Source organism: Pleuronectes platessa, chromosome 3 (genome assembly GCF_947347685.1).
Source record: "Pleuronectes platessa chromosome 3, fPlePla1.1, whole genome shotgun sequence".
In the NCBI taxonomy this organism is placed as follows: domain Eukaryota; kingdom Metazoa; phylum Chordata; class Actinopteri; order Pleuronectiformes; family Pleuronectidae; genus Pleuronectes; species Pleuronectes platessa.
In genome coordinates, this window is record NC_070628.1 from 20,597,743 (window position 1) to 20,623,887 (window position 26,145).

The following is a 26,145-nucleotide window of genomic DNA, read 5'->3' on the forward strand; positions in this document are numbered from 1 at the left end:
GCCTCCTCCTACCCAGCGCGCACTCATTGGTCAGCTGGGACGTCAGTCAGGGAACCAGTACGTGTCATCTTCATTTTCTCTGGATTTGGATTGAATTCACGTGCAGAAAAGTAGCTATAACTTTGACTTTATTTCAGACGCCCAAAAAGTAATAAACTGTCCATATTCACCATGAAATGTTCAATGAACAATAATAAACTATTTCTCCCCTCTTTATTTCATTCTCTTCCTATATTCATGTTATATATAATGTTTTTTCATAATGCATGGATGTACTTTTTAAATTATGTATTGTTTTATTTTTTGTATACAAAAGTAAATAAAGTTAACAATGCAGGAACATAGGTTAAACACATTTAAGCCAGCTTCAACCTCATGCTTTTTACCTGTAACTTTAACAGTGAGCTTGCGTTGTAGATTATACTTTTGTAGTTTTGTATGTTTGACTGCTCCATGGACTTCTGGTTATATTTTACGGTGTTTTATTTCATTTGCAACTCATTGTAAAATTCTATATAGAAATAAAGTTACTTTCAAGAGCAACTGTGTTTTTATTTTTTTAATTTCCGATTTACACTAGCAGCAACGATTATTTAATTTTCACAGTGTGAAATGACTGTTTTAAACTTTTGCAACAACAACAATTAACACGAGGAGAAACTGATAAATAAATGTGAAAATAGTCACTATATAGCCAACCGCTGCACTGGTCACAGAATCAGCCACACGATGGCGCTGCAGAGCAAAGCAAGATGAACATGAAATAACTGGGATTTTTCAGTCTCTCAAAAAATGTGAATATGGACAATTTAAACTCCATTAAACAATATTCAATAATGCTTTACACTAGATACCAATAAATCAGTGATGGGGCAAATCAAGAACTATGTCTAAATTATAAATCATTAAAATACCCAGATAATATTATAATTCTTTCACACAGGATAGATGCAAATCAATTATTAATAGTCTTTCATCCTATAAGTCAAATGAGTTGAATCGAAGATACAATATACTGTATGTCTACGAACCTTCATTATGATCTGTGCATGCATCAATCCGCTGACTCTGAGTCAATACAACCACAACCAGTAACTTTCTTCTTTGCTGTGGTAATTCCTGTGACCCTGTGGATAAAATGCTGCATATACTTTCTGACTGGAAGGATGACCTAAGTTATAATATGTGTAGTACCCTGTACAACATCTGTGGGTCTCCTTAAGTAAAGCTGAGGAAGTAATATGCAATAAACAGATCTTTGCTGAAAATTACAGACTGTGTAATTTTTGTAAATATTATATGCAGACCAGATATATAAAACGTGCCAAATAGCATTGTCCATCACTCAAAAATGTCGCCAAAGATGTAATCAAATAAAAGCTGCAGAATGTTTCTCCACACAAAATATGTAAATCCTCCACTGCATTTACCAATGTAAATATCTTAAACATTAAAACACTGACTCTATGAAAGTTCCTCAGGGTTTTTGACTGTAGAGTAGAGAGTAGGAGGATGGGTGCCATCCTGAGTCATTCTGACAGATGAGTATTCACAGGCCAAGGAAACATTTTGATCAGTGTCAGGATGTGGATTTCTGTCTGTGGAGACTGTGACAGCTTCCTGCTGGAAACTGACACTGGCATAGTGGAGCTGCTCTGCAGGGAGCTCGACGAAGGCATAAGCAGATAGAGTTTGATCTCCAGAGCTTGGCCCCTGGCTCAGTTCCTTTATATCCTCATACACTCGATCATTGTGATTTTCCTTGGGAGGAAGAGGAGAGCGACAGATGTGATGGATGCAGGTTTAACATATACTGTGCAAAAGGGAAATAAACGTAGGTACATATGCACCTCTGAGTTTCGTCCAACATTTGCGCTCTGCATTGTGGAGCCCTCTGCAGGATGTGAAAAGACATAATGAGCAAGTTAGGCTTTTCTTTATTAATTTCAAATATCTATTCGACTCCTAAATTACCCATAATTAACTTTACTTTGATAGGCTACCAACACGCATTTTGCCAATCACAGGAGAATTCAAGACAAAACAAACAAATGAGCAAATGAAAAGTTTGTATGTATATATGAGGTTTTACGTGTTAGTGTTCATGCTGCTGTTCTTTCCTCACCTTGTGTCCTGCAGAGTTTAGGTATGAACACTATCAGCACGATCCCAACTGTCACCAACAACGCCAGACACGCTACCGTAGCGCCAATAATCCTGCCTGCAACCACGACACAACAGGAGACACAGCTTGATGACACGTGCAGGCAGAACAGGACATGTCGGTGAGTGTTTGTGTTGGAGAAGTGAGTGTATATGATGGTTTCTTGTTTTTTTCTTAACAGGAATCAAAGTGATGAGGTCACCAGAGAATGATGGGTCATGGAGGGTTGTTGTTGAAGATGGTGCTGCTGTTGTCTGCTGAGGTCCAGATTTTTTGGTTTTGATGTGTCTTTCGTCTGTGGGAGGAGGGAAAAGAAGCCCCAAGAAGTGTGAAGGGCGACATGAGGGACATACATGCACACATGCACGCACACAAACACACACACACGCACACATGCACACATGCATACAGGCAGACACACACACATGCAAGCACACGCAGGCACACGCACACACGCACACATGCACACACGCATACAGGCACACACACACACACACAGACACACACACACATACACACACACACACACACACACACACTTACACATTATTGTACTTCTGATTCATTCCCTATTCACTTACCATACATTTAACCATCACTTCTTAATGCTTTGAAAAATTAAGGACTGGCCTAAATGTCCTACCTCTCCCAGAATGGGTACAAATACACACCCACACACAATAACCCATTCTGAGCCACATACACATCCGTAGTAGTATTAAAGTGCAGCTGGTGTTACCAAGGTAACCACAGGTGTCCTCAACCAAACCGGGACTGAATATTTTCATTACAAGTTAAATGTTGCATCTGGTCGACACCGAGCCGACGTCCTGCACTCTGTTAGAGTTTGTAAAATAGGTCTTTGTGAGCATGTTCAGTTTTTATTTGACAGAAAACTGAAAGAGTGAAAGTAGCTCCAGCACAAATATATTTCAATCAAATTATTTTACTCCATCTTTTATGTATATGTACAAAAAGAATGTGTTTCATGTTCTGCAGAGTACTCACCTATGAAAAGGTTGATTTTGGTGTAAGAAGCATTGTGCCATTTTCTGTCTGAGCCACACCAGTACGTTCCAGAGTCGGCTCTGCTCAGATTTCGAATGTGCACAGTGAAGTGACTCAATCTTTGGTTGTCCCGTATAGAGAACTTGCCTTTAACCCCATTTATTTCACCTTTTGTTGTCTGTATTAACTCCACACAGTTGAGAGGAATCTCCCCCTTGCACAGGTATTTTATATTGTTCTTATGGGAGACTGGGTAGGGACATTCAATTTGTGCAGCTTCATCGGTATGAGTCCCTTTTGGTGTTTTATTTGTGTCTGAAAAAATATAAAAATAAATACATTCACTCCTCTATACACTAAATCATGTTTTTACTAAAGAAGTGAAGTTCTGTGTGTAAAAGATTGTGTTGTGTTGGTGAGTTTGGAAACAGGGTGATTCAAATCAGATGAATACTTACCCACGATATGGAGATGGATCAGAGTCAAACATGTGAAGTTGTCATTAACTGTTCTCTTAGCACACCGGTATCTTCCAGTATCCTCCTGCCTCAACCTGAATATCATCACAGTGTAGACGCCCTGCTCTTTATGGTCTGTCAAAGAAAACCTGTCTTTCATAGTCTTGTGCGAAGTGTGCGTTGAAATCAAATCTGTCCCACCAGAGTCTGGATTTTCTCGGTAGAAGTGTTTGACGCTGCTCTCTCCAGTTGGACGGTACGTGCAGTTGATTCTAACAGAGTCTCCAGTAATTGCCGTGTGCCACTCTGGTTCGTTGACACCTGCCGGAGAAATGTAGCATGACTGGGTGGGAACAGAAGGCGGAACTTTGCCCATACCCTCATACATGAATCTCAATGTCTTTACATTACAAAACCAGAACGTTTGAATATAACTAAAACATATTCTCACACACACCCTTCTGTTTGATGCCACACGCAACATGCCTTTGTTCGGAGTTAAGTTAAGTTAAGGTCGGGATTAGGTTAAGAATAAATTACGTAAAGTATATTTTTAGTATATTTGAAGTTAAATAAATTTCATATTGCATTGCAAATGTTAAAATGCAATGCGCCTGCTGGTTTTGCATGGGGGGGGGGGGTCCTTCATGTATGAAAAAGTACATGTTCATTGAAGACATAAAAAACTATGTTCACCCTAGAACCTGGTGTCTCACTGAGTTGGAAAGGTTCATGGAAACCTGTGGTGTCTTTGGTAATGAAGGAAAAGCAATTCAGTTAGTAACTTTGTGTGTCTGTGTGTGCGTGTTTGATCACAGAATACACAAATTACGGATTTATTCAAATCTTGTCACGCATCTCAAGCAAAGCCCCGCTCAGTTGAAACTGAGACGCACACATAAACCCAAATGTGGAACTAATGAAACGGGCACAATTTGTTGTATACAAAATTATTTCAGGGCATTTCAGTAAACAGTGTTAAATATCATTATGCTTTAACAAGTATCATGGTACTGGTACTAATATTGGCATGTACTGGTACTATGTATCACAATTCAGACAAATAAAAGTTTTTATGCGATATTGTTGATTGCAATTCACTGTAGCGGTTAGATAAAGGCAGGAAATGATATAACTGTTTCCTTTGATGAGTAGATATTTGAAATATTTCAACATATTTCCTCAGATATGTACTCAAGTAGTCATTTTATCTTTCATCACGTCTTTATTGTACTTACATGCCATGTTGTCATCTTCTCCTTTACTTCCTGTTACAGACCCTACAGCTGTCGTAACAAATGCAAGAAAACAACGGGTTTCAGCCGAAATTCATCACACACTCAACAGACACAAAAACAAACAGTATATAGAGCATATTACCTGTCATTAGGCAGATGAAAAACTGAGGTGATATTCTCTTTGGCATGGTCCAGGTTATTACAAATGTAATATAATTTGAATCTTAACTTTGTCAGATATTGAGTTCAATTTCTCAAAAGCCAAAATACTCTTCTAGAATGCTTTACTCTCTCTTCACTCTTCTGTGCTTTATAAATAAAAACATCTGCCTTTAGAAAAGAGGATGTAAGTCTTTTTGTGTTGAGTAAGGGTGTAACACAAACAGAAGGGCAAGAGGAGGAAGACAGAAAAAGAGAGGTGGCTCTCAGCCAATTGAATTCCAGTGTTAAAAAATGTAACCATGAACTGGTAACAATTTAACAAACCTTAACTCAGTAGGCTGTGTGTCAAACAAATATCAAGTTAGAATGTTAGGCAGAAAAACAACAAAGGAAGCCTGGTTTTCTCAGCTTCTTGAAGTGAACCATTTTTTATACAACCTCAACCTCACCACTAAACTGCCAAATATCACACCTTGATCTTCACGTTTGAGCCGATGTGTTCAGCCTCTGCCTTTACTCATGTGTGGGAGAGGCTGTGAGCTAGTGGCAGAAAGTTGGACTATGGGCAGAAAATCCAACGGTGGTCTCTGGTTTGAATCCACAGAGTAACAACAAAAAAAACATACCTGGACGGATAACAACTGGACAACACCTGGATCTGTTCTACACTGTCAAAGTGCCTACCCCACCCCACTGTCTAAGTGCCCCTGAGCAAGGCACCTTACTCCTCTCGCTCTGTGTGTCCTCCTGTGTTCACCAGATGGGTCATAGCAGAAAAACAAATTTCCCCCCCCTTGCATGTTGTGTGTGCATGTGTGTGGGACCAATAAATACCTTAACCTCATTCAAGCTGTGTGTGTGCGCGCACGTGAGTGTTTGTTGTTGGTGTCTCATTTCTTCACCAATTCTTTGAAAATACAAAATTGCACAGACAAGAAAATCTCTTTTATCTTTTATTTTATTGTGGTTAAATTAAAAAAGCCTTTCTCAATAGTTTTTTCTCCTTGTCACAATATATATCTCTGCAAGCGGTTTGGTATTTACAACACATATTGTTACTGCACATGACTGTGAACATATTTAGGACGGAGTTTAGAGGTTACAATACAAGTCTGATTCCTCCGTTGGGATGTGTGTGATGGTGGAGTATGTGACCTCTGCAGGGCGACATGGGACGCCTCCGCAGTCTGTGTGTGTGTTGAAGTTGATAGTGGAGTAAAACAAGTCATCTGATTGGACCCTGCTGTTGTGGCCGTTTCCACTCAGACTGGACGGCGATGCATAGTAGTCAGTGTTCTCGTGCGTTCCTGTGTGGAGAGTGATGATACATTGACAAGGTTTTAAATGCCTGCGAAGTGAAAACTGTATTTCTCACTTTGACTTACTGAAAAATAGTCAATATTTATACTGGCATAATTCTAGAATAAACGCCGCAATTAACCAAATAAAGTAGAGTACATTGCCATCTATTTCATGTCATCTTTTTTTAATGCATTATGCACTTTACCAATATTCTGTCAATTGTATTTATTTTGCCCAGAAATAACAACATTTTCAAGAGGGTTGTGCCCATGCAGATGAAGGGAGAACATGCAAACTGTGAAGACCCAAGTCAAGCTGGAATTCAAACTGCTTCACCATGCCGCCCCAACCCTAGATAAATGAGGATGAATCCTATTGTTTTACTTTGTGTTCACTCCAATAAGGGTCAAAGTATTGATCTGATAATGAAAATGCTGTCTGAGCCTTGAATGGGCATAAAATAAAATAAATGGTTGGATGTAGCCTTAAAATATGTTTACCTAGGACCTACTAGCTTGGGTCTGTGTTAGGACTGAAGTCTGGTGAGTTTCATTCTCAGCGCTGATTGGCTTTCACAACATGGCCTCACATTAATTTTTTGTTGAAGTTCAAATGCAAAACTTTGTCTCATCACGTGCAAACTTCCCTTTTTTCGCATTGGGTGTGAATGCAGCTGCAAGACACATCCTGAGGGTTTTTTTGTGGTGGTTGCCAGGGCGCTTCTACGTGGTTGCTACGGCTCTCTGACACAGAGCTTCATGAGGTGACAGCAGGTGCTTGTAATAGTGTTCAGGCCTGGTTGTTCCCATATCAATGCTGTTGTATATCATTTGGCCGTTGTGGTGATTCTAGGCGTAATATGAAACTGCTATCATACAATTTAAACCCTGTTCAATGAGTTTGTATCTTTACCAGAGGTGGTGCTGATTTCTTTCTTTTGATGTTTGTAGAAGATCAGCAGCACCACCGCCAGAGCCAGCACAGCCCCCCCGAGGCCTGCTCCGATGTACACCAGCTTCCCTGGAGAAAGGAAACAACATCATGTCTCAGTGAAGATACAGCACTCAGGACTCTGTCTCTCACATACATGTATATCTACACACCTCCAGACTCTGACTTATTAGGACGTGCTACATTTGTAGTAAGTGGAGGACGTGTTGCAGTTGTAGTAGATGCAGGACGTGTTGCAGTTGCAGTAAATGCTTCACCTCTAGTTGATTGTGAAAAGTCATCTTCAGTGTCCTTTGTTTTTCCTGAAAGAAAGAAAGAGAAAAAGACAGAGTGATGTTTATTTTGTTCCTTGTCTCGTTTCTGTTACAGCCTCTCACTTCTTTCCTGTTGCGAAAAAGAGAAAATCAGTTTGAAACAGACCCTTTTGTGAAATGTAGATCACATTTTGGTGAAAAGGAAATAGAATAAAGGTTAAAGTGATAAAGTGATGACGAATGACCGCGTCATAAAAACAGATCCTGTAGAGCAGGGACTCAACTCACCCTTTACGACTGTGAGGATGACTCCTTCATATGTGTCCCAACCAACTCTTTCTATACGACACTGGTAGGTTCCTGCGTCGCTCTCTCTCAGACGAGAGATGGTCACGTAGAACGTGTTTCCTTCATTTGTGATACTGTATCTGCCTTTACTGATTTCGTTGCTCTTTATTAGGACGTCTTCATTCTTACAAGGCGCCTTGCAGAAATATTTGACGTTACTATGTGCATTAATGTGAGAGCATGTAATCGTGACATGTCCACCCAGCTCTCCTTCTACAGTTACAGCTTCAGTTTTCCAGAATCCTGCACAAGACACAGAGACGGCAACAAAAGTCACATCTCCGTTCAGCCTTCAACATTTTTTAATTTTAAACTCTCATGTCAATAGATTCACTCCTGTAAAGCAGTGGTCCCCTTTAACGTTGCCTATGTGGAAGTTGTTGGTAGTTCATTCTTTCATTTGAGTATTTCTAGAAACCCCTTATAGAAATATAAATGCAATATTTCACATAAAAAGCTAAAGTTTGGAAAAATAATTTGAATTATATTTTATATATTTTATACTTTTTCACCGTGACATTGTTTTTGTGGTTAGGAAAAGCTGATTTCAAGCTGCGACCACAGTTTTATCAAAACAGCTTCAACAGCAACCACAAATCTCCACATCTCATCCCGGCTTCGTCAAAACACTTTAATAGCCAACAGAGTTCACAGTTGAGGCTGAAACTCAACAGCAAGGCAACAGAAAGTGTTGCCTTAAGAATTAGGAAGGTGACAATGAAAGGTTGTGAGTGTGTTCGCTGAAACAAAGACACAGAACACAAACTCAAACGAGTCAATCTCAGTGAACTTACCTCCTGCAAGAATCAGAATGAGGAAAACCTTGTCCATGCTACTCTTACGTCTTTGTCCCTTTTCCTCTTCTGATCTCAACGCTGGTTTCATGTCTTCGTAACTGTCCCCAAATTAATGACAACTCTGGGTTTCCTCTTTGCTCTTGCACTTCCTGTGTTTCAGTAGCTTCCTCGGTTTTAACCTCACTCTGAAACCACAGAGAACATGTGAGAAGGGGCACAGCATCCCTCCCATCTGCCACCTGGCTCACTGGGAATGTTATAGGACAGTGAATAACACCTTTTTATTACAATTTGGTTTATTTATATACATTGTATCTCATATCTAATTTTCCCTTCTTTGTGTCATGCAAAATTGAATTTTTTCATCTAGAAATAAAAAAACACAACATTACAACTCCTGAATTGTTGAATTTGGAATTTATTATAGTTAACGAACAGTTTAGGTTCATTCAAAACATATAAAACACGTGTGTTTTGGCCACAAATCATAATTTTATTAATACTCTATTAGCACGAAGGTATCTCAGAAAGTAGAAAGTTATAATGGACGTTTTGAGGTGGACTGAGTGGTATCAACAGTTCATCTGGATGGGTCCATCTTTGGGACCACAGAGCGCGTGATACACATGATCCTCCAACTGGCTGAGATCCAGATGTTGGTACTGGCAGACGTGGCCTCGTACATCCACTTCAGCATATTCGCCGAGACTGACAGTGGATTCCCGGTGCTTTGACGTGGAGTGGGGGCAGAGGTCAGGAGGTGGCAGCGGTGGAGCTGAGAGAGCAGCACAGTCCGAAGATGAACAGGTGCAGCGGGGTTCAGGTTCAGTTCCCTCACCAGGCGTCATTGTCTCATAGTCTCCTGATGTCTGTGAAGGGAACAGAAACACGCCGACAGTGATCTGTGTCCAGTATGAGAGATCAAACTATTCTCTGTATGAGATTGTGTGTTTGCTTGCAAGACAATGTGTTGTCTTTAACAGGGAAAAAAACATTAAAAATACTTTCACATGCACAGTGTAGACAGATATTAACACAAATGACAGAATCCACTGGACTGCACCAAATGAACAGCTCCTCATCTCTAAGTCTGTGTGATGTCTGATTGAGCCCATGTGGGAATAGAGTGAGGAATCCAGCGTGTTGATGATGTCATACAACTGGTGCAAAACTGGGAGAATCATAAGAGACTGAAGGAGTAGAGCCATCCCTGAGAGGTAGTTCACTCTGGATCTCACTGCTAACATGGCTGCAGAAGTTTCCTTCACACACTGACCTCTCTGTTCTGGCGTGGGCCTGATCTCTGGTGTTTAACAGCGCACAGGAGACACAGTGTGAACAGACACACAAACAGTATGGCTGCCGCACACATCACTGCAGTCAGGAACAGGGAAATGTTGAGCTCTGCAGGAAAGAACGACAAGTACAATTACCTAAAAGAAGATTTACACACATTAGATCTGAATACTATAAATGCAAAAGGCCAACACACACACACACACACACACACACACACACACACACACACACACTCACACAAATATAAATCACTCACTGTCCACTTTGACATGTGTTGGTGTTGTTAATACTTCATTTACTAAGAAGTGCAAAGACAAAATAAAGTATTTTTTTAGTTCACAAAAACTTGCAACTTGTGCTGTTGTGATAACCTGAAACAAACAAGCTTCATAAACTCACATTTTCACAGGAATAGAAAGTTCATAAAAGAGGAACATGACCCTGACTTAGTTCTAATTTACAGTCTGAATGGCCTGACATTTATACCCTGCAAGTTGAAAGATCAAGACATTCACCTCTCTATCTATCTATCTGTCTATCTGTCTATCTAACTATTTATCTATCTATCTATCTATCTATCTATCTATCCATCTATCTATCTATCTATCTATCTATCTATCTATCTATCTATGTATCTATCTATCTATCTATCTATCTATGTATCTATCTATCTATCTATCTATCTATCTATCCATCTATCTATCCATCTATCTATCTATCTATCTCTTTACCTTGTGAGACGTTCAGGTGTATGACACTGATATGATCCGGTTGTAAGTCGACGTGCACCCCGCACCGGTATCTCCCACCGTCCTCTAGCACCAGTCTGTCCACTTGGACCAGTAAGAATGCTGCAGTGGTGTTGTCGTACAGGGAGAAGCGTCCGTTTGTCTCCCACTGGTTGTGTCTATCTGTGTGTATCAGTATATTGTCATTGTCGTCCTCACGGCAGAGGTACTTGGCGTTGCTCTGCCAGCTCTGTGGGTATTCACATGTGAAGCTGAACCTCTGTCCCTCCACACCGATCACGTCTCTGGTTCTGAAACTCATCAGAGCTGTCACAATGATGAACTCTGTTAGGTGTGAAGGTTTCTTTTGGTGACAACAGCTTAAAAGGTCTTAATGCAAAGAGGAATCAGCTTACCTGGGATTTGTGATGCTGTGATGATGACGGTCATAGTTGTTCTCCATGAGATCCCGGCTGCTCCCATCACTCCCAGTTTACCTACAGCTCACACTGTCACACTCTCTGATGCTGTTGTGTTCAGACAGGTGCTTTTCCTGCCTCTTCCTATTTTACAAACCTGTCCATACATCCCACTCAACCTATGGAAGTGAAATGATGAACTTATTGTAAATTGTGTGTCCTCAAAACTGACCATATGTGTGTCCTCATAAACTCTATCCTACACCAGCACATCCTGGATTCAGTTCAGAGGATGATGCAAGTTTAGTTTGTTGCATCCTGCAAGGCCGTCACATCTTCTACTATAATTCATCATGGTAAAATAAAACTCAAACTCAAAGTCTTTTATCATACAGTTTGTGATTCTTTGGTGTAAATCCCTCTCTCTATCACACCCAGGGACCACCAAGGTGGACACTTGGGTACCAGGAATGGGGGAGACTGGGATCAAACCACTAGCCTTTGTGGTTAGTGGACGACCCGCTCTACCTTCTGAGCCACAGCAGCCCATGAACACATGCTAAGCAGCTGCGACAAGGATCAACACAGGCCGAAGGAAATTTTTCAGAACGTTCTAGTTCAATGTATATTTACCACTGACCTGCTAGGAAAAAGAATTTGAAAATAAAGAAATGTATTAAAAGTTTACTTAATTGACACTGGACACTAAAAATGAATCAAGTGCACGGCAAAATATACTTTATTATAAAGATGTAACTGTCATTGTTTGTCTTAAAGTGCATATATAATATCTGATCTGTAGAACAACAGATTAACGTTCCACCGATTGGAACTTGATTTAATAGGAATCTGATAAGATAACACGTGTCTGCTGTAGAGGACTGGATCAGGAAGCTTTGTTCATTTCATCACTTCTTACCTCTTCTTTCATTACCCTATTTAAACAGGGTTTCCTTGCTGGGATCCATTTCCCACCTCTCTTCTAGATATCACTTTTCCATTTTAAAATGAAGACAATAGGTTTTATTGTCATGTGGAAATGTGAAATTCTTATTTGGTGTCTTTATTCATTTGACAGCTTGGAGTCACTAAAGTCTGAACTTTTAACATACACGTATCAGTCAAACATGCAGGCTCAATTATAGTTTATTGTATTTTATGTAATTTATAAATTCATTACATGCACAGATGGCATCACGTACATATGAAGAGCATGATACAGAAAATAACAACACAACCAAATAAGCAGTGAGCAAAAACAGTGTGTTAAGCCAAAATACATACCATCAACACAACACACAGACCATGTGGTTGTACATTTGTAGAAGCAGAGTGAGTCTTGCAGTTCAGCCGCATAAAAACTCCATAACAACACAAAAGACTCACAACTCTGAGATGAACTCAGGCTATTCAGACAAATCCAAGCCAAACCAAAGAGAGCAGGGCTTAGATTCAGTGGAATCACTGCAGGTTCTGTAGTAAACAACTGACACAGTGCTCAAACAGCTGTCTGTCGCTTTGATCAGAGCATTCCTCAGTGCTGCAGGGGCCTCTGTGTGTTTTCTGAGACGGCCATCGCCTTCTCTTTTTGATATCATGGGTGGTATACATATGCTGCAGATCTCTGAAGAGGTGCTGAGGACATTTGCAGCTGAATGTCTTGAGTCTGTAACACCTCTGGAGCAGCAGATGGTTTCACTGATATGAGGTGGTGAGCTGTATTCGACCTCTGTGTACACAGAAGTTGAAGGATCCTGTTTTGGGCGGTGAGCACCAGAGTTCTTCTCAGATAATCTCATCATCGAGCGCACTTCTTTTGCAATGTCATCGTTCTCACTGTCGATCTGTGGAAAGGTGAAAACAGAGAAATCTGCATGTCATTGTGTGTTTGACTGTGCACAGTCCTGAATGTAAAGAAAATAGAGAGAAATAAGACAGGTGACTATCTCCCTGTCTAAATCTCTTTAAGATAGTGAAAACGTGTATTTCCTACTCTATGCATTAAACATAAAGACCCATGTGGTGAGAGTGACTTTGGAAAACCCCTCCACATAAGTTGACCTCTGACACTATGAAAAGAACCTATCGTTTTCAGCTTAGTTTGATTTCCTGTCACCGTTATCATCATGCGTCTGCATAAGGAGAAGGTTGTTCGGCCGTGAGGAGACTGACGTGTTATCAACTCTCGGTCTCATACCTCTCCTTCCTCTGCACTGACGTCGTCTCTGCGTTTCCTGAACCTCGTTGCCAGCAGCAGTGACACACTGAGCGTGGCAACACTCCCAACAGTAGCGTACAGCACGAAGTCTGGCCAAAGGAGAAAAAGGTGTCTCAATCATTTCTCACATATCGACATTGAGAGGGTACATCACAAGTTACAGCAAATGATCAGATAGAAACTCACCTGAGCCGGTGTTCTGTTCTCCTGCATGAGAGTTGTTTGAGTCTGTAAGACATGATCCAGTATTGTGTCATTCAAATGTTGTTATTAATTATGTAATATTAACATTAATAATAATCTTTTCGCTCCACCTGTTTTCTGCTTTGTATGGTCAGTGGTGTCCTTTCTCGATGTGAGTTGTGTTGATTGGGAAATATTCTGATATGTCAACGTACCAGAAACAGCAGGTATTGCAGTTGTAGTAGATGCAGGACGTGTTGCAGTTGTAGTAGATGCAGGACGTGTTGCAGTTGTAGTAAATGCTTCACCTCTAGTTGATTGTGAAAAGTCATCTTCAGGGTCCTTTGTTTTTCCTGAAAGAAAGAAAGAGAACCAGACAGAGTGATGTTTATTTTGTTCCTTGTCTCGTTTCTGTTACAGCCTCTCACTTCTTTCCTGTTGCGAAAAAGAGAAAATCAGTTTGAAACAGACCCTTTTGTGAAATGTCGATCACATTTTGGTGAAAAGGAAAAAGAATAAAGGTTAAAGTGATAAAGTGATGACGAATGACCGCGTCATAAAAACAGATCCTGTAGAGCAGGGACTCAACTCACCCTTTACGACTTTGAGGATGACTTCTTCATATGTGTCCCAACCAACTCTTTCTATACGACACTGGTAGGTTCCTGCGTCGCTCTCTGTCAGACGAGAGATGGTCACGTAGAACGTGTTTCCTTCATTTGTGATACTGTATCTGCCTTTACTGATTTCGTTGCTCTTTATTAGGACGTCTTCATTGTTACAAGGCGCCTTGCAGAAATATTTGACGTTACTATGTGCATTAATGTGAGAGCATGTAATCGTGACGTCTCCACCCAGCTCTCCTTCTACAGTTACAGCTTCAGTTTTCCAGAATCCTGCACAAGACACAGAGACGGCAACAAAAGTCACATCTCCGTTCAGCCTTCAACATTTTTTAATTTTAAACTCTCATGTCAATAGATTCACTCCTGTAAAGCAGTGGTCCCCTTTAACGTTGCCTATGTGGAAGTTGTTGGTAGTTCATTCTTTCATTTGAGTATTTCTAGAAACCCCTTATAGAAATATAAATGCAATATTTCACATAAAAAGCTAAAGTTTGGAAAAATAATTTGAATTATATTTTATATATTTTATACTTTTTGACCGTGACATTGTTTTTATGGTTAGGAAAAGCTGATTTCAAGCTGCACCCACTGTTTTATCTAAACAGCTTCAACAGCAACCACAAATCTCCACATCTCATCCCGGCTTCGTCAAAACACTTTAATAGCCAACAGAGTTCACAGTTGAGGCTGAAACTCAACAGCAAGGCAACAGAAAGTGTTGCCTTAAGAATTAGGAAGGTGACAATGAAAGGTTGCAAGTGTGTTCGCTGAAACAAAGACACAGAACACAAACTCAAACGAGTCAATCTCAGGGAACTTACCTCCTGCAAGAATCAGAATGAGGAAAACCTTGTCCATGCTACTCTTACGTCTTTGTCCCTTTTCCTTTTCTGATCTCAACGCTGGTTTCATGTCTTCGTAACTGTCCCCAAATTAATGACAACTCTGGGTTTACTCTTTGCTCTTGCACTTCCTGTGTTTCAGTAGCTTCCTCGGTTTTAACCTCACTCTGAAACCACAGAGAACATGTGAGAAGGGGCACAGCATCCCTCCGATCTGCCACCTGGCTCACTGGGAATGTTATAGGACAGTGAATAACACCTTTTTATTACAATTTGGTTTATTTATATACATTGTATCTCATATCTAATTTTCCCTTCTTTGTGTCATGCAAAATTGAATTTTTTCATCTAGAAATAAAAAAACACAACATTACAACTCCTGAATTGTTGAATTTGGAATTTATTATAGTTAACGAACAGTTTAGGTTCATTCAAAACATATAAAACACGTGTGTTTTGGCCACAAATCATAATTTTATTAATACTCTATTAGCACGAAGGTATCTCAGAAAGTAGAAAGTTATAATGGACGTTTTGAGGTGGACTGAGTGGTATCAACAGTTCATCTGGATGGGTCCATCTTTGGGACCACAGAGCGCGTGATACACATGATCCTCCAACTGGCTGAGATCCAGATGTTGGTACTGGCAGACGTGGCCTCGTACATCCACTTCAGCATATTCGCCGAGACTGACAGTGGATTCCCGGTGCTTTGACGTGGAGTGGGGGCAGAGGTCAGGAGGTGGCAGCGTTGGAGCTGAGAGAGCAGCACAGTCCGAAGATGAACAGGTGCAGCGGGGTTCAGGTTCAGTTCCCTCACCAGGCGTCATTGTCTCATAGTCTCCTGATGTCTGTGAAGGGAACAGAAACACGCCGACAGTGATCTGTGTCCAGTATGAGAGATCAAACTATTCTCTGTATGAGATTGTGTGTTTGCTTGCAAGACAATATGTTGTCTTTAACAGGGAAAAAAACATTAAAAATACTTTCACATGCACAGTGTAGACAGATATTAACACAAATGACAGAATCCACTGGACTGCACCAAATGAACAGCTCCTCATCTCTAAGTCTGTGTGATGTCTGATTGAGCCCATGTGGGAATAGAGTGAGGAATCCAGCGTGTTGATGATGTCATACAACTGGTGCAAAACTGGGAGAATCATAAGAGACTGAAGGAGAAGAGCCGTCCCTGAGAGGTAGTTCACTCTGGATCTCACTGCTAACATGGCTGCAGACGTTTTTCATTCACACACTGACCTCTCTGTTCTGGCGTGGGCCTGATCTCTGGTGTTTAACAGCGCACAGGAGACACAGTGTGAACAGACACACAAACAGTATGGCTGCCGCACACATCGCTGCAGTCAGGAACAGGGAAATGTTGAGCTCTGCAGGAAAGAACGACAAGTACAATTACCTAAAAAAAGATTTACACACATTAGAGTATTACAAATGCAAAAGGCACACACACACACACACACACACACACACACACACACACACACACGCAGAAATATAAATCACTCACTGTCCACTTTCACGTCTGTGGATGTTGTGGATACTTCATTTACTAAGAAGTGCAAAGACAAAATAAAGTATTTTTTATTTATTTATGATTTGTATTTATACACAAACAATTACATTAATGACACACATGGAGATGTGCTGCTCAAATCTTACTCACTGTGACGAGTCAGATTTGTTGGAGGCTTTGCTGCTGCATAAAAAGGTCGTTAAAAATATGAGTTAGTTCACAAAAACTTGCAACTTGTGCTGTTGTGATAACCTGAAACAAACAAGCTTCATAAACTCACACTTTCACAGGAATAGAAAGTTCATAAAAGAGGAACATGACCCCGACTTAGTTCTAATTTACAGTTTGAATGGCCTGACATTTATACCCTGCAAGTTGACAGATCAAGACATCAATCTCTCTATCTCTCTATCTATCTATCTATCTATCTATCTATCTCTCTCTCTCTCTCTCTCTCTCTCTCTCTCTCTCTCTCTCTCTCTCTCTCTCTCTCTCTCTCTCTATCTATCTATCTATCTATCTATCTATCTATCTATCTATCTATCTATCCATCCATCCATCAATCCATCCAGCTATCTATCTATCTATCTATCTATCTATCTATCTATCTATCTATCTATCTATCTATCTATCTATCTATCTATCTATCTATCTCTTTACCTTGAGAGACGTTCAGGTGTATGACACTGATATGATCCGGTTGTAAGTCGACGTGCACCCCGCATCGGTATCTCCCACCGTCCTCTTGGACCAGTCTGTCCACTTGGACCAGTAAGAAGGCTCCAGTGGTATTGTCGTACAGGGAGAAGCGCCCGTTTGTCTCCCACTGGTTGTGTCTATCTGTGTGTATCAGTATATTGTCATTGTCGTCCTCACGGCAGAGGTACTTGGCGTTGCTCTGCCAGCTCTGTGGGTATTCACATGTGAAGCTGAACGTCTGACCCTCCACACCGGTCACGTCTCTGGTTCTGAAACTCATCAGAGCTGTCACAATGATGAACTCTGTTAGGTGTGAAGGTTTCTTTTGGTGACAACAGCTTAAAAGGTCTTAATGCAAAGAGGAATCAGCTTACCTGGGATTTGTGATGCTGTGATGATGACGGTCATAGTTGTTCTCCATGAGATCCAGGCTGCTCCCATCATCATCTCAAAGTTTACCTACAGCTCACACTGTCACACTCTCTGCTGCTGTTGTGTTCAGTAAGGTGCTTTTCCTGCCTCTTCCTCTTTTACAAACCTGTCCATACATCCCACTCAACCTATGAAAGTGAAATGATGAACTTATGGTAATTCGTGTGACTCAAAAACCGACCATGTGTGTGTCCTCATAAACTCTATCCTACACCAGCACATCCTGAATTCAGTTAAGAGGATAATGCAAGTTTAGTTTTAGTCTACTATAATTCATCATGCTAAAATAAAACTCACACTCAAAGTTTGTTATCATAGTTTGTGGTTCGTTTTTGTGTAAATCCCTTTCTCTATCAGACCCACGGACAGCCGAGGTGGACATTTGGGAAATAGGAATGGGGGAGACTGGGATCAAACCACTAACTTTTGTGGTTAGTGGACGACCCGCTCTACCTTCTGAGCCACAGCAGCAGATGTGACAAGGATCAACACAAGCCGAAGGAAATTGTCAAAACTTGCCAGTTCAACATATTTTACCACTGACCGGTCAAGAATAAAAATAGAAAATATAGAAGTGTATTAAAAATGTATCATTGACACTGGATATAAAAATGTCTCATCTGTATCAATTCCATTTTAAAATATGTTTGGCAAGTCTGTCTTTAGGTGTGAAGCAATGTTAATTAATCTATTTCACCAGTGCATAACACATTATATTTTATCATAAAGATGTAACTGTCATTGTTTGTCTTAACGTGCATTAAAAATATCTGATTTGTAGAACAACAGATTAACTTTCCACCGATTGGAACTTGATTTAATAGGAATCTGATAAGATAACACGCGTCTGCTGTAGAGGACTGGATCAGGAAGCTTTGTTCATTTCATCACTTCTTGCCTCTTCTTTCATTACCCTATTTAAACAGGGTTTCATTAGTGGGATCCATTTCCCAGCAATGAAACCGCTTCCGCATTGACATTAAGAGTATACATACCAAGTTACAGTAAATGATCAGAAAGATTCTCACCTGAGCTGGTGTTTTATTCTCCTGCATGAGTGTAGTTACAGTCTGTAAGACATGATCCAGTATTGTTTCATTCAAATTCTGTAATTAATTATGTAATACTAACACTAACAATAATATTTTTCGCCACCTGTTTCCTGCTTTGTATGGTCAGTGGTGTACATTGTAGATGTGAGTTGTGTTGATTTGGAAACATTGTGATTTGTCCACGTGACCGAAAGGTCGGGTTAGACAGTCGTCTCCATTATCTTAACTTTATTGGGATCAAGTCAATGTTCTTCGTTTAAACTTCTACTTCAGTAAAAGTACAAATGTATCATCAGCTACACATATACAGAATAATTATTATTATGTGCAACATGAGTAGATTGTCAATACTGATGCATCAAAGCTTAAAGCAGCATTTCATTGAAGTTAGATTTAACCAATTTATTCTGTGTAGTTCACTTTTGTGTGTGTGTGTGTACCTGTAAAGATATAGACCTACAACCTACAGACTGAGCACTTTTGGGAATGTGAGGACAGTTAGGCCGCTCCTGTGTGTGTAGTAGTAGTTTAGTCCCCTCTTTGGTTGATTGGAAATGTATATGTGAAATGAAGCAAGAGGCCCTAACCAAATACAAGCCTAAAAAAACAATGGTTTAGGCTCCTGTAAGCTCAACTTATTGCACCTACAAATTAATAATAATGATTAAATTAAACCTATATTGTGTGTAACCTCTTAAAAATAGCTCCAGCTGCCACGAGAATATCCTGTAAATGTAAGAAACATTCACTCCTTAAAGAGGACACGCAGAAGTATATATTGTCCGCGTAACTGCCAAAAATTAATTGTGTGACAAGAGGTTATGCATTTTCAGATGTTTCAGTACATGAATATGTTCATTTTATGGAAGATACTTACCATATAAAAGGCAAAAAAGGAGAGGAACTGTCTTCATTCTGATGGATGAAATGGTTTTCTTCCTCTGCAGTGTTTATTTTGTCTATTGAAAAGTCTACACAATGGTTAATGTTTCCTCTCTAACATTGAACCATTTTGTGCATATGAGATAACATCTTCGATGGTATGCTGCCTTCTTCCTGTGTGACGAGAGCTGCAGGCGAAAGAGAAGAGATACTTGGAAAAAGGATGAAGTGTGAGGACCAATGTCTGTCACGGAGGCCCACACTTAGCTTCAGTGCTGTCACGTTATTATTTCCCACAACTCGGCCTGCGTTCTTGTGGGCGGCCTTGTCAAAACATAATTTAGTAAAAAGATTGACTTCGTATTTTTCCAGTTTATTCCTCTTTGACTTCAGCTGTGGCTCAGGAGGACGAGTGGTTCGTCACTGACCAGAGGGTCAGCAGTTTGATCCTACCCACATAACAAAATTATTTTGGCCGAGATTTGGCTTATATCCCATATCTGGCCCACCTACTGTGTGACATGATAAATATGATATTTTTCTTACCTACCTATTATTTTTCTTTTCCATCTCTGTGCACTGTTTTAACATTCATGGTATTGAAAGTTTGCTACTGCTCAGGTTGTTGCATTTACAGCAAAAAGAGGAAGGGGTGAGCAAGTCTGAATAGGTGACAAACAAGTGTTTGTTACAAAGGGAAAATCTGAGATCATTCCCATTGTATTTTGCAAGTTCAAAGTTCAAAGCCATTATCACAATGAAATTATTTCTTTGCCTTCCACTATGAATACAGTTAAGAGTTCAATAAATATCAAAGTAAGACTGAAAAAATATAAAAACACAGTTAAAGATATAAACATGGTATGTACAATAAAATATCAGAGCAATGTAGTACAATTGACAGTAGTGCCAATTTATGGTCTTATTGACGTTGTGAAAAACAAACATTGTAAGCAACTGTATGCAATGTTGGTTGTGGTATGTGATGTGTCAGTTTGTGTATTTGTGTATCAGGAAGTGGTTGTGAGAGGGAAGCGTGACAGAGTCTTGAAACTAATGTTTAACACCCATTTCAGGTATTAATGCAACCAAAGGCCAGTTTACACCTCTGCATAAATCTACAACTGTAGTGTAGATATGGTGTGAGAACAGTGTAGCACTGTCCACAATGTCGTAGCTGGTCACCTATGTAAGTTCACATCAGAGTGACAAAGACAAAAGCATCTGGTCTGCTCTGTGGCACTGGCGTCCAGTGGCAGAACACACACAGTCTACTTATCCATTCTCCTGCTATCAATTCTTGATTCTCCTGACACGGTGCAAATGACCTGGTTTTCGAGTAGAATGTGAATGTCAGGGCTTGCGGACACCTGGATGACACCACACGAGAAGTATGGAGGCATGTTATGTTTTTGCTTTTTTTATTATGTCTGAAGTTTAAGTCACCATTGCTTCTGAGACTCCAGAATTTGTGGTCTCTAACACTTCATCCAGCTCCCTCCATCGCCATAGTGCTGGGTAGATAGCGAAGTATCCCTTTAATCTCATTCTAGAAGATGTACAGGACAGCAGAGATGTCCCTGCTGATTATCACTGTACAAATTGCAATAAACCACAGAGAATTAACCCCCTTACTAATGTACAATGTTATGCATCACATACCTGACAAGAATTTGCACCCCCACAGAAATCGAGTCAAATTTTTTAACTTTATTTGATAAAACATAGAGGAAAAAGTGTGGCAAGACATCGGCTCAGAAACAAAATGAACCGGCTCAGTCAGCAGTGTTGGGATCCAGTGCCTGATAGACGGCAGCATACTGAGAGGCATCCTGAGCACTGGACTCTGGATCGGGCTGTAGAGACTGCAGCTTCACCATCCCCTGGGTGAAGGCACCTACTGCATTTTCCTCACAGTAGTCGGCCTGTGAAGAAATCTAAATCACTCTGACGATAAAGATTTAAATGATTCCTAGAGCTTCACACCTAAAACAAATACATGTGGCGAATAACAGAGGGGTCGCTCACCTCCCCCTTGTTTGCTTCAGGTCTGCTCCGATCTTCTGACACAAATAATTAGATTCATTAGCATCTTGGTGTAGCAGAGTGTGTGTGCATGTGTGTATGTGTGTGTGTTTGTGTGTGCCTGTGTTTGTGTTCCCTCACCCGCATTACTCCTCCAGTGTCCGTAGAATACAAGAGGGATGAGGGCACAAACCAGGAGAGCCAGGCTCACCGAGATTATGATGACCACTGTGGTGTCTGCAAATGGCAGAAGCAGACATGCATCTTTACAGAAACAGGGCCTCTAAACAAAATGACACAGCAGTCTCTGACAAGTATTAATACAAGTTTACACAATGTATCATATCTATCATCTAAAGGCTCATTTTTTGTTGGGGAAAAGGTAAAATACATATTTGTAATACTCTCTGTGTTCTGGGTGTTACAAGGACATTTGTGATTCACTTTGTAATGTAGCAATGTATATTTGTTCAGATTCTTCACGTTGAGTTGTAAACTCAACGTGAAGAAAAACTCGATTGCCTAGCTAAAAATCTAAACCTATGAATTAATTTGAATACAACTAACCATAAGACAATTGTCAGTGGTGGCCATCTTTACATCATTACACATGCTGTTTCCGTTTTGTCAATAACAGGTTTTTTACAGATTGATTAAGGATCTAATTCGCAACATGCAGCATTTGTCTGGGTGTTTGTGCGATGACAAACATTTTACAGTTTGTAAACCAGAAAACCAGAAAGACTGGTACATTTCCCTTTGTGCAGAAGAAAGTTTGAAAAAGGCCTCCTCGTGTCGAACTCACATGCACAGTGAAGATAAATACATATCTGTGAGGGGGGGGCTAAGTTAGGGTGGAGGAGAGGGGGGTTGCGTTTTTGGCAAAATTACTATGATTACATTAGGTTGAAATATGTCAAATGTTTTTTTGTTACCAGTAGTCTTGAAGCTAAGTATAGAAGCGTACAGCTGCAGACGGTGACCTTGGAGTACCTGTGAGGTTGATCGTGGCCTGCCTGATTGTCTTCTCTGTGGTGGGCAGCGTTAGCGCTGCGGGTGACGGCTCAGCGGTGGATTGAAAGCTGCCATTGGGCAGAAATCCAGGAGATCCAGGAGGAACAGTGGAAGCTTTGAGAGAGAGTGGTTCAGAGGAAACTGTTTGTGCCAGTGTGAGAGCTCATGTGACATTGTGACTGCCTTAGAAAGTCTGAAGAAGCGTCACAAGTCATATATTATAAGTAAATATAATCATTTCAAACTTTTGAAGCAAAACAAGTAGACTGTCAGCTGCAAGGACACAATGTTGGGCTCAGTGTGTTTAAAATCTCAAAAGTTTATTGTCAAAAAATTAAAGAAATCAAACATTGATGAGGATAGTTTATATAATCATTTTATCTGGCTTATTTGAGCCTACATGACAGAAAGCGTAGTGTAGGCTCAAATACAGCATAGACGAGGAGCTTCCCTGGTTTAACAATCATTCAGTTCAGAAAACGTAACCCAAAATATTCTCACACTAACCTCCGACTGACAGATTGACCTTTATTAGAACATTTCTACTCATGAATGAAGGATTTGTTCTAACACTTCCTCATAAACTCCCTGATGTTTTACACATGGAACAAACAGACTCACCATCCAGCACTATTAGATTGACCTCCTTGTACAACACCTCAACGCTATTCTCCACACCGCAGCAGTATCGGCCGGCGTCCGCCCTCTTCAGATCCTTTATGGTCACATTAAAGACCCCATGTCCGTTGTTGACCTCCATGCTGTACCTCCCCCGCCAGGTGACGGCCGACCTCTTGCCCTCCGACTGAATGAGAATGTTTTCCACAGAGCAGACTCCTCTGCAGAAGTACATGTTGTCGAGTTTGGAGCCGTTGTCTGTGCTCCAGCCAACAGAGCAGTGGATGGAGACCTCTCCTCCAACATGGCTGCTTACCTCCAGCACTGGAGAGGTCTTCACCCACACTACTGTAGAAGAAGAGAGTACCCAGTTAAAGAGTTGGTGATGGTTTGTAAACAATCAAACACACACTACAATATATGCCACTACTTGGAAGTTTGTTGCTTCACAGTGTCTGAGCGGTGATGCCCACATTACCTACAGCTCACAATATATATCTTTATATTTCATATTTAGAACCCTCATACGTTTGAAGGGGGCTTCCACACTACATTGATGATAAGTGGCAAGCCACATCTCAAGGATCACCAGCAGATGTTAGGGACACACCATCAGTTATGGACCTCAGCGATATATGGTGTTTGAATCTTCTCATCTTCTTTTACATTATTGGTACATGAACAAAGTCTTTGTTAAATGTACAGGTACCGGGCAGCAGCTGGTTAGCTTAGCTTCATAAAGACTTGAAACAAGGGGAAAAAGTTAGGAAAACGTACTTAGCATTGTCTTTAAGCACATTCATAATTAATACAAACAGTAAACTAATAGCTTGCCCCTGATACATGCATTTCTTTAAGCGAAGCTATGCTTAGCTAATTGGTAACTGACTGTAGCTTCTTAACATCTGAGTGGTGTTGACCTTCAAGTATCACTGTCTGACTGATGTTATCAAAAAGGTTGTTTCCAAGAACAATGAAATGTTTAGAATTAATGCTACATTTTTCTCATTTAAAACTAGAATTTACAGCATGTCTGTCTTGTCTGCCACCAGTTTTATTTCAGCATACACCTGTAATAACTAACTGCAAAACACTGATATGCATATTATATACATATGCATCATTCATTGGCAGTTATGTGTTTGGCCACCTGATGGATGTTAGTCTAATATTTAAGTGAAAATTTAAGATCATTGAAAATGTTGGTTGGACAGCAAAGACAGAATGAGCTGAAACTAAATCAAACTTTCTAAAACCAAAGAGAGTGCAGGGGGATAAATCTATAGGTTTATCAGCACAGCAGCTCCTCTCTCATTGTTTTCACATTGTCATCTGAAATTATAAAATATGATTAACAGTTGCTTTAAATGATGGATGGAACATGGGTATTTCTTTGCTTCACAAAAATATCTAACTTTTCATTGTTCATTTTGTTTTACTTTGATTTCACTGTTGTTTTTACTGTTATTTGACATTATCTAACGTATGTTCAATGACCTACATGTAAGTAAAGACTCCCATAAATATGTCCCTATATGTTTTTTCAGAGTCAATTCAGTCTCAAACTATAATATCTTTTACCTTATGTGTTAATTTCTGTCAATAAAATGTCATAATTCAATTAACTGCGGATTCTGTATGATTACAAAATGTTCAGGAATTGCGTAAGACAATCAGCACGATTTCAAAGCGTCTCTAGTGGGAACACAAGACACGTTTTTCTGAATATCATTGTCGAAAAATGCACACATTTGTAAACTTGCTCAGCAATAACTCTATGAGCATTGTATGATTGAAGGTTTTGTTTTGTATGGCGAGATGCATCAAAACTCACCTGAGAAGTAACAAAACACAGCGACATGAAGAATCTTCATTCTCTATCCAGATTCAAAAATGAACAGAGTAAAAAGTTTAATTCAGTCCAGCAGTATCAGTAAATTGAAGCAGCCTGCTTCGAATTTGTCATCTGATTCCGTGCCATAAAACAGGAGCGCCTCAGAGATCGGGAAAATCACAATGATGTGGCTGTGCAGGAAAGAGTTGCAGCCCCTAAGTCGTCCTCAGCTAGTGTGATCAGCAAAGGGGCCTGATTCTGTTACCATGCCTGTTAAGAACCTTTTTTTTTTAAACAGACAACATTCAGTATTAAGATGTTTTTCCGGCCTCTCTCTCTCTCTCTCTCTCTCTCTCTCTCTCTCTCTCTCTCTCTCTCTCTCTCTCTCTCTCTCTCTCTCTCTCTCTCCCCCCCTTCTCTCTCTCTCTCTCTCTCTCCTCTCATTTGCTCTGCTCTGAAGAACCAGCTTTGGACTGGGATAGAGTAATAAATCTTTGGTATTTATCTATATATTTCCGGCTGTTGCAGCTGGCTCTGTGTGCCTCTGCTCATTTAGTACATGAGGCTGCAGGGCATCAGACTCAACAAACAGTCTGCTGACTGTGTCATGGGTGTCAGAGGACAACCCAAGGGCTGTCTCATAAAGCAAGCTCACCAGTCAAACCACAATTGCTATACTTATTGAAATTTTTTTCATGGAACAAATTCAAGTTCAAGCTCAATATTCAATGAAATTACAATCTACTTTCATCCTGTACCACTGGTTATAGGCTTAAACACCACCTTACCAGTCAGATACAAACTTTTCTCCTAAGGGACTGAAGTAAAATCACTGTGGCGAGCAGCTCTTATCATCCACCACTTGACTTGAAGAAGTTCCACTTCAATCTATCGTTCTAGCCTGTAGAGAGACCCAGGTATTTGAACCTCTTGTGGATTTGTTTGCATCATATGAGTCGATTGGGTCACATGAGTCACAGTGTGAATGGGAGTAAAGATGCCCGAGGAAGGATCTCAAGACTGGCTGTTAAATGTTGACAGGCGTTCAATGTGGCAGG

General features: G+C 40.3%; 4 protein-coding genes and 1 long non-coding RNA gene across 10 annotated transcripts; 1 reads left to right on the plus strand and 4 right to left on the minus strand.

Moving 5' to 3' along the window:
* Positions 1-544: 544 nt before the first annotated feature.
* LOC128436383 (polymeric immunoglobulin receptor) lies at positions 545-8,852 on the minus strand. The gene is made up of 12 exons (XM_053418148.1): positions 8,680-8,852; positions 7,826-8,128; positions 7,436-7,585; positions 7,245-7,352; positions 6,125-6,337; positions 4,869-4,916; positions 3,631-3,951; positions 3,173-3,487; positions 2,367-2,459; positions 2,126-2,221; positions 1,851-1,894; positions 545-1,761 (listed from the first exon to the last, which is right to left on the minus strand). Exons 1-12 carry the CDS (start codon positions 8,768-8,770, stop codon positions 1,465-1,467), a joined length of 2,079 nt encoding a protein of 692 aa, XP_053274123.1. The 5' UTR covers positions 8,771-8,852; the 3' UTR covers positions 545-1,464.
* Positions 8,853-9,080: 228 nt separating this feature from the next.
* LOC128430926 (CMRF35-like molecule 8) lies at positions 9,081-15,166 on the minus strand. 4 transcript variants are annotated; one of them, XM_053417062.1, is made up of 6 exons: positions 14,977-15,147; positions 14,123-14,425; positions 13,661-13,882; positions 13,533-13,574; positions 13,326-13,435; positions 12,257-12,972 (listed from the first exon to the last, which is right to left on the minus strand). In XM_053417062.1, the coding sequence occupies exons 1-6, from the start codon at positions 15,065-15,067 to the stop codon at positions 12,535-12,537; spliced, it is 1,206 nt and encodes a 401-aa protein (XP_053273037.1). In that variant the 5' UTR covers positions 15,068-15,147; the 3' UTR covers positions 12,257-12,534. The 4 variants fall into 4 exon arrangements, with proteins under 4 accessions (XP_053273053.1, XP_053273037.1, XP_053273045.1 ...); XM_053417070.1 differs by having other exon boundaries at positions 13,745-13,882; positions 14,977-15,145; XM_053417078.1 differs by lacking the exons at positions 12,257-12,972; positions 13,326-13,435; positions 13,533-13,574 and adding exons at positions 9,081-9,551; positions 9,959-10,086 and having other exon boundaries at positions 13,745-13,882; positions 14,977-15,146.
* LOC128430949 (CMRF35-like molecule 8) lies at positions 10,593-11,288 on the minus strand. Of its 2 annotated transcripts, none has more exons than XM_053417108.1 (2): positions 11,126-11,288; positions 10,593-11,020 (listed from the first exon to the last, which is right to left on the minus strand). In XM_053417108.1, the coding sequence occupies exons 1-2, from the start codon at positions 11,170-11,172 to the stop codon at positions 10,693-10,695; spliced, it is 375 nt and encodes a 124-aa protein (XP_053273083.1). In that variant the 5' UTR covers positions 11,173-11,288; the 3' UTR covers positions 10,593-10,692. The 2 variants fall into 2 exon arrangements, with proteins under 2 accessions (XP_053273083.1, XP_053273073.1); XM_053417098.1 differs by having other exon boundaries at positions 10,609-11,036.
* LOC128430961 (uncharacterized) lies at positions 11,396-11,815 on the plus strand. The gene is made up of 2 exons (XR_008334087.1): positions 11,396-11,484; positions 11,567-11,815. It is a non-coding gene; the product is annotated as an uncharacterized LOC128430961 (long non-coding RNA).
* Positions 15,167-15,377: 211 nt separating the features above from the next.
* On the minus strand, positions 15,378-19,711 carry LOC128430965 (CMRF35-like molecule 2). Of its 2 annotated transcripts, none has more exons than XM_053417133.1 (7): positions 19,592-19,711; positions 17,605-17,790; positions 17,192-17,515; positions 16,682-16,711; positions 16,526-16,567; positions 16,258-16,385; positions 15,378-15,848 (listed from the first exon to the last, which is right to left on the minus strand). In XM_053417133.1, exons 2-7 carry the CDS (start codon positions 17,675-17,677, stop codon positions 15,552-15,554), a joined length of 894 nt encoding a protein of 297 aa, XP_053273108.1. In that variant the 5' UTR covers positions 17,678-17,790; positions 19,592-19,711; the 3' UTR covers positions 15,378-15,551. The 2 variants fall into 2 exon arrangements, with proteins under 2 accessions (XP_053273108.1, XP_053273100.1); XM_053417125.1 differs by having other exon boundaries at positions 16,682-16,714; positions 19,592-19,707.
* Between the last annotated feature and the right edge of the window lie 6,434 nt (positions 19,712-26,145).

Excerpts from the sequence above, each read along its gene's own strand:
- LOC128436383 (XM_053418148.1), bottom strand. The coding sequence starts at position 8,770 with ATGAAACCAGCGTTGAGATCAGAAGAGGAAAAGGGACAAAGACGTAAG. Across the intron at positions 8,129-8,679 it reads CATTCTGATTCTTGCAGGAG|GATTCTGGAAAACTGAAGCT; the intron begins GTAAGTTCACTG and ends TGTCTTGTGCAG. Across the intron at positions 7,353-7,435 it reads TAATAAGTCAGAGTCTGGAG|GGAAGCTGGTGTACATCGGA; the intron begins GTGTGTAGATAT and ends TCCTTTCTCCAG.
- LOC128430949 (XM_053417098.1), bottom strand. The coding sequence starts at position 11,192 with ATGGGAGCAGCCGGGATCTCATGGAGAACAACTATGACCGTCATCATC. Across the intron at positions 11,037-11,125 it reads CACAGCATCACAAATCCCAG|CTCTGATGAGTTTCAGAACC; the intron begins GTAAGCTGATTC and ends TCATTGTGACAG.
- LOC128430926 (XM_053417062.1), bottom strand. The coding sequence starts at position 15,067 with ATGAAACCAGCGTTGAGATCAGAAAAGGAAAAGGGACAAAGACGTAAG. Across the intron at positions 13,883-14,122 it reads CATCCTCAAAGTCGTAAAGG|GAAAAACAAAGGACCCTGAA; the intron begins GTGAGTTGAGTC and ends TCTTTCTTTCAG. Across the intron at positions 13,575-13,660 it reads CCATACAAAGCAGAAAACAG|ACTCAAACAACTCTCATGCA; the intron begins GTGGAGCGAAAA and ends CATGTCTTACAG.
- LOC128430965 (XM_053417125.1), bottom strand. The coding sequence starts at position 17,677 with ATGATGATGGGAGCAGCCTGGATCTCATGGAGAACAACTATGACCGTC. Across the intron at positions 17,516-17,604 it reads CACAGCATCACAAATCCCAG|CTCTGATGAGTTTCAGAACC; the intron begins GTAAGCTGATTC and ends TCATTGTGACAG. Across the intron at positions 16,715-17,191 it reads ACACCTGAACGTCTCTCAAG|CAGCAAAGCCTCCAACAAAT; the intron begins GTAAAGAGATAG and ends CTTTTTATGCAG.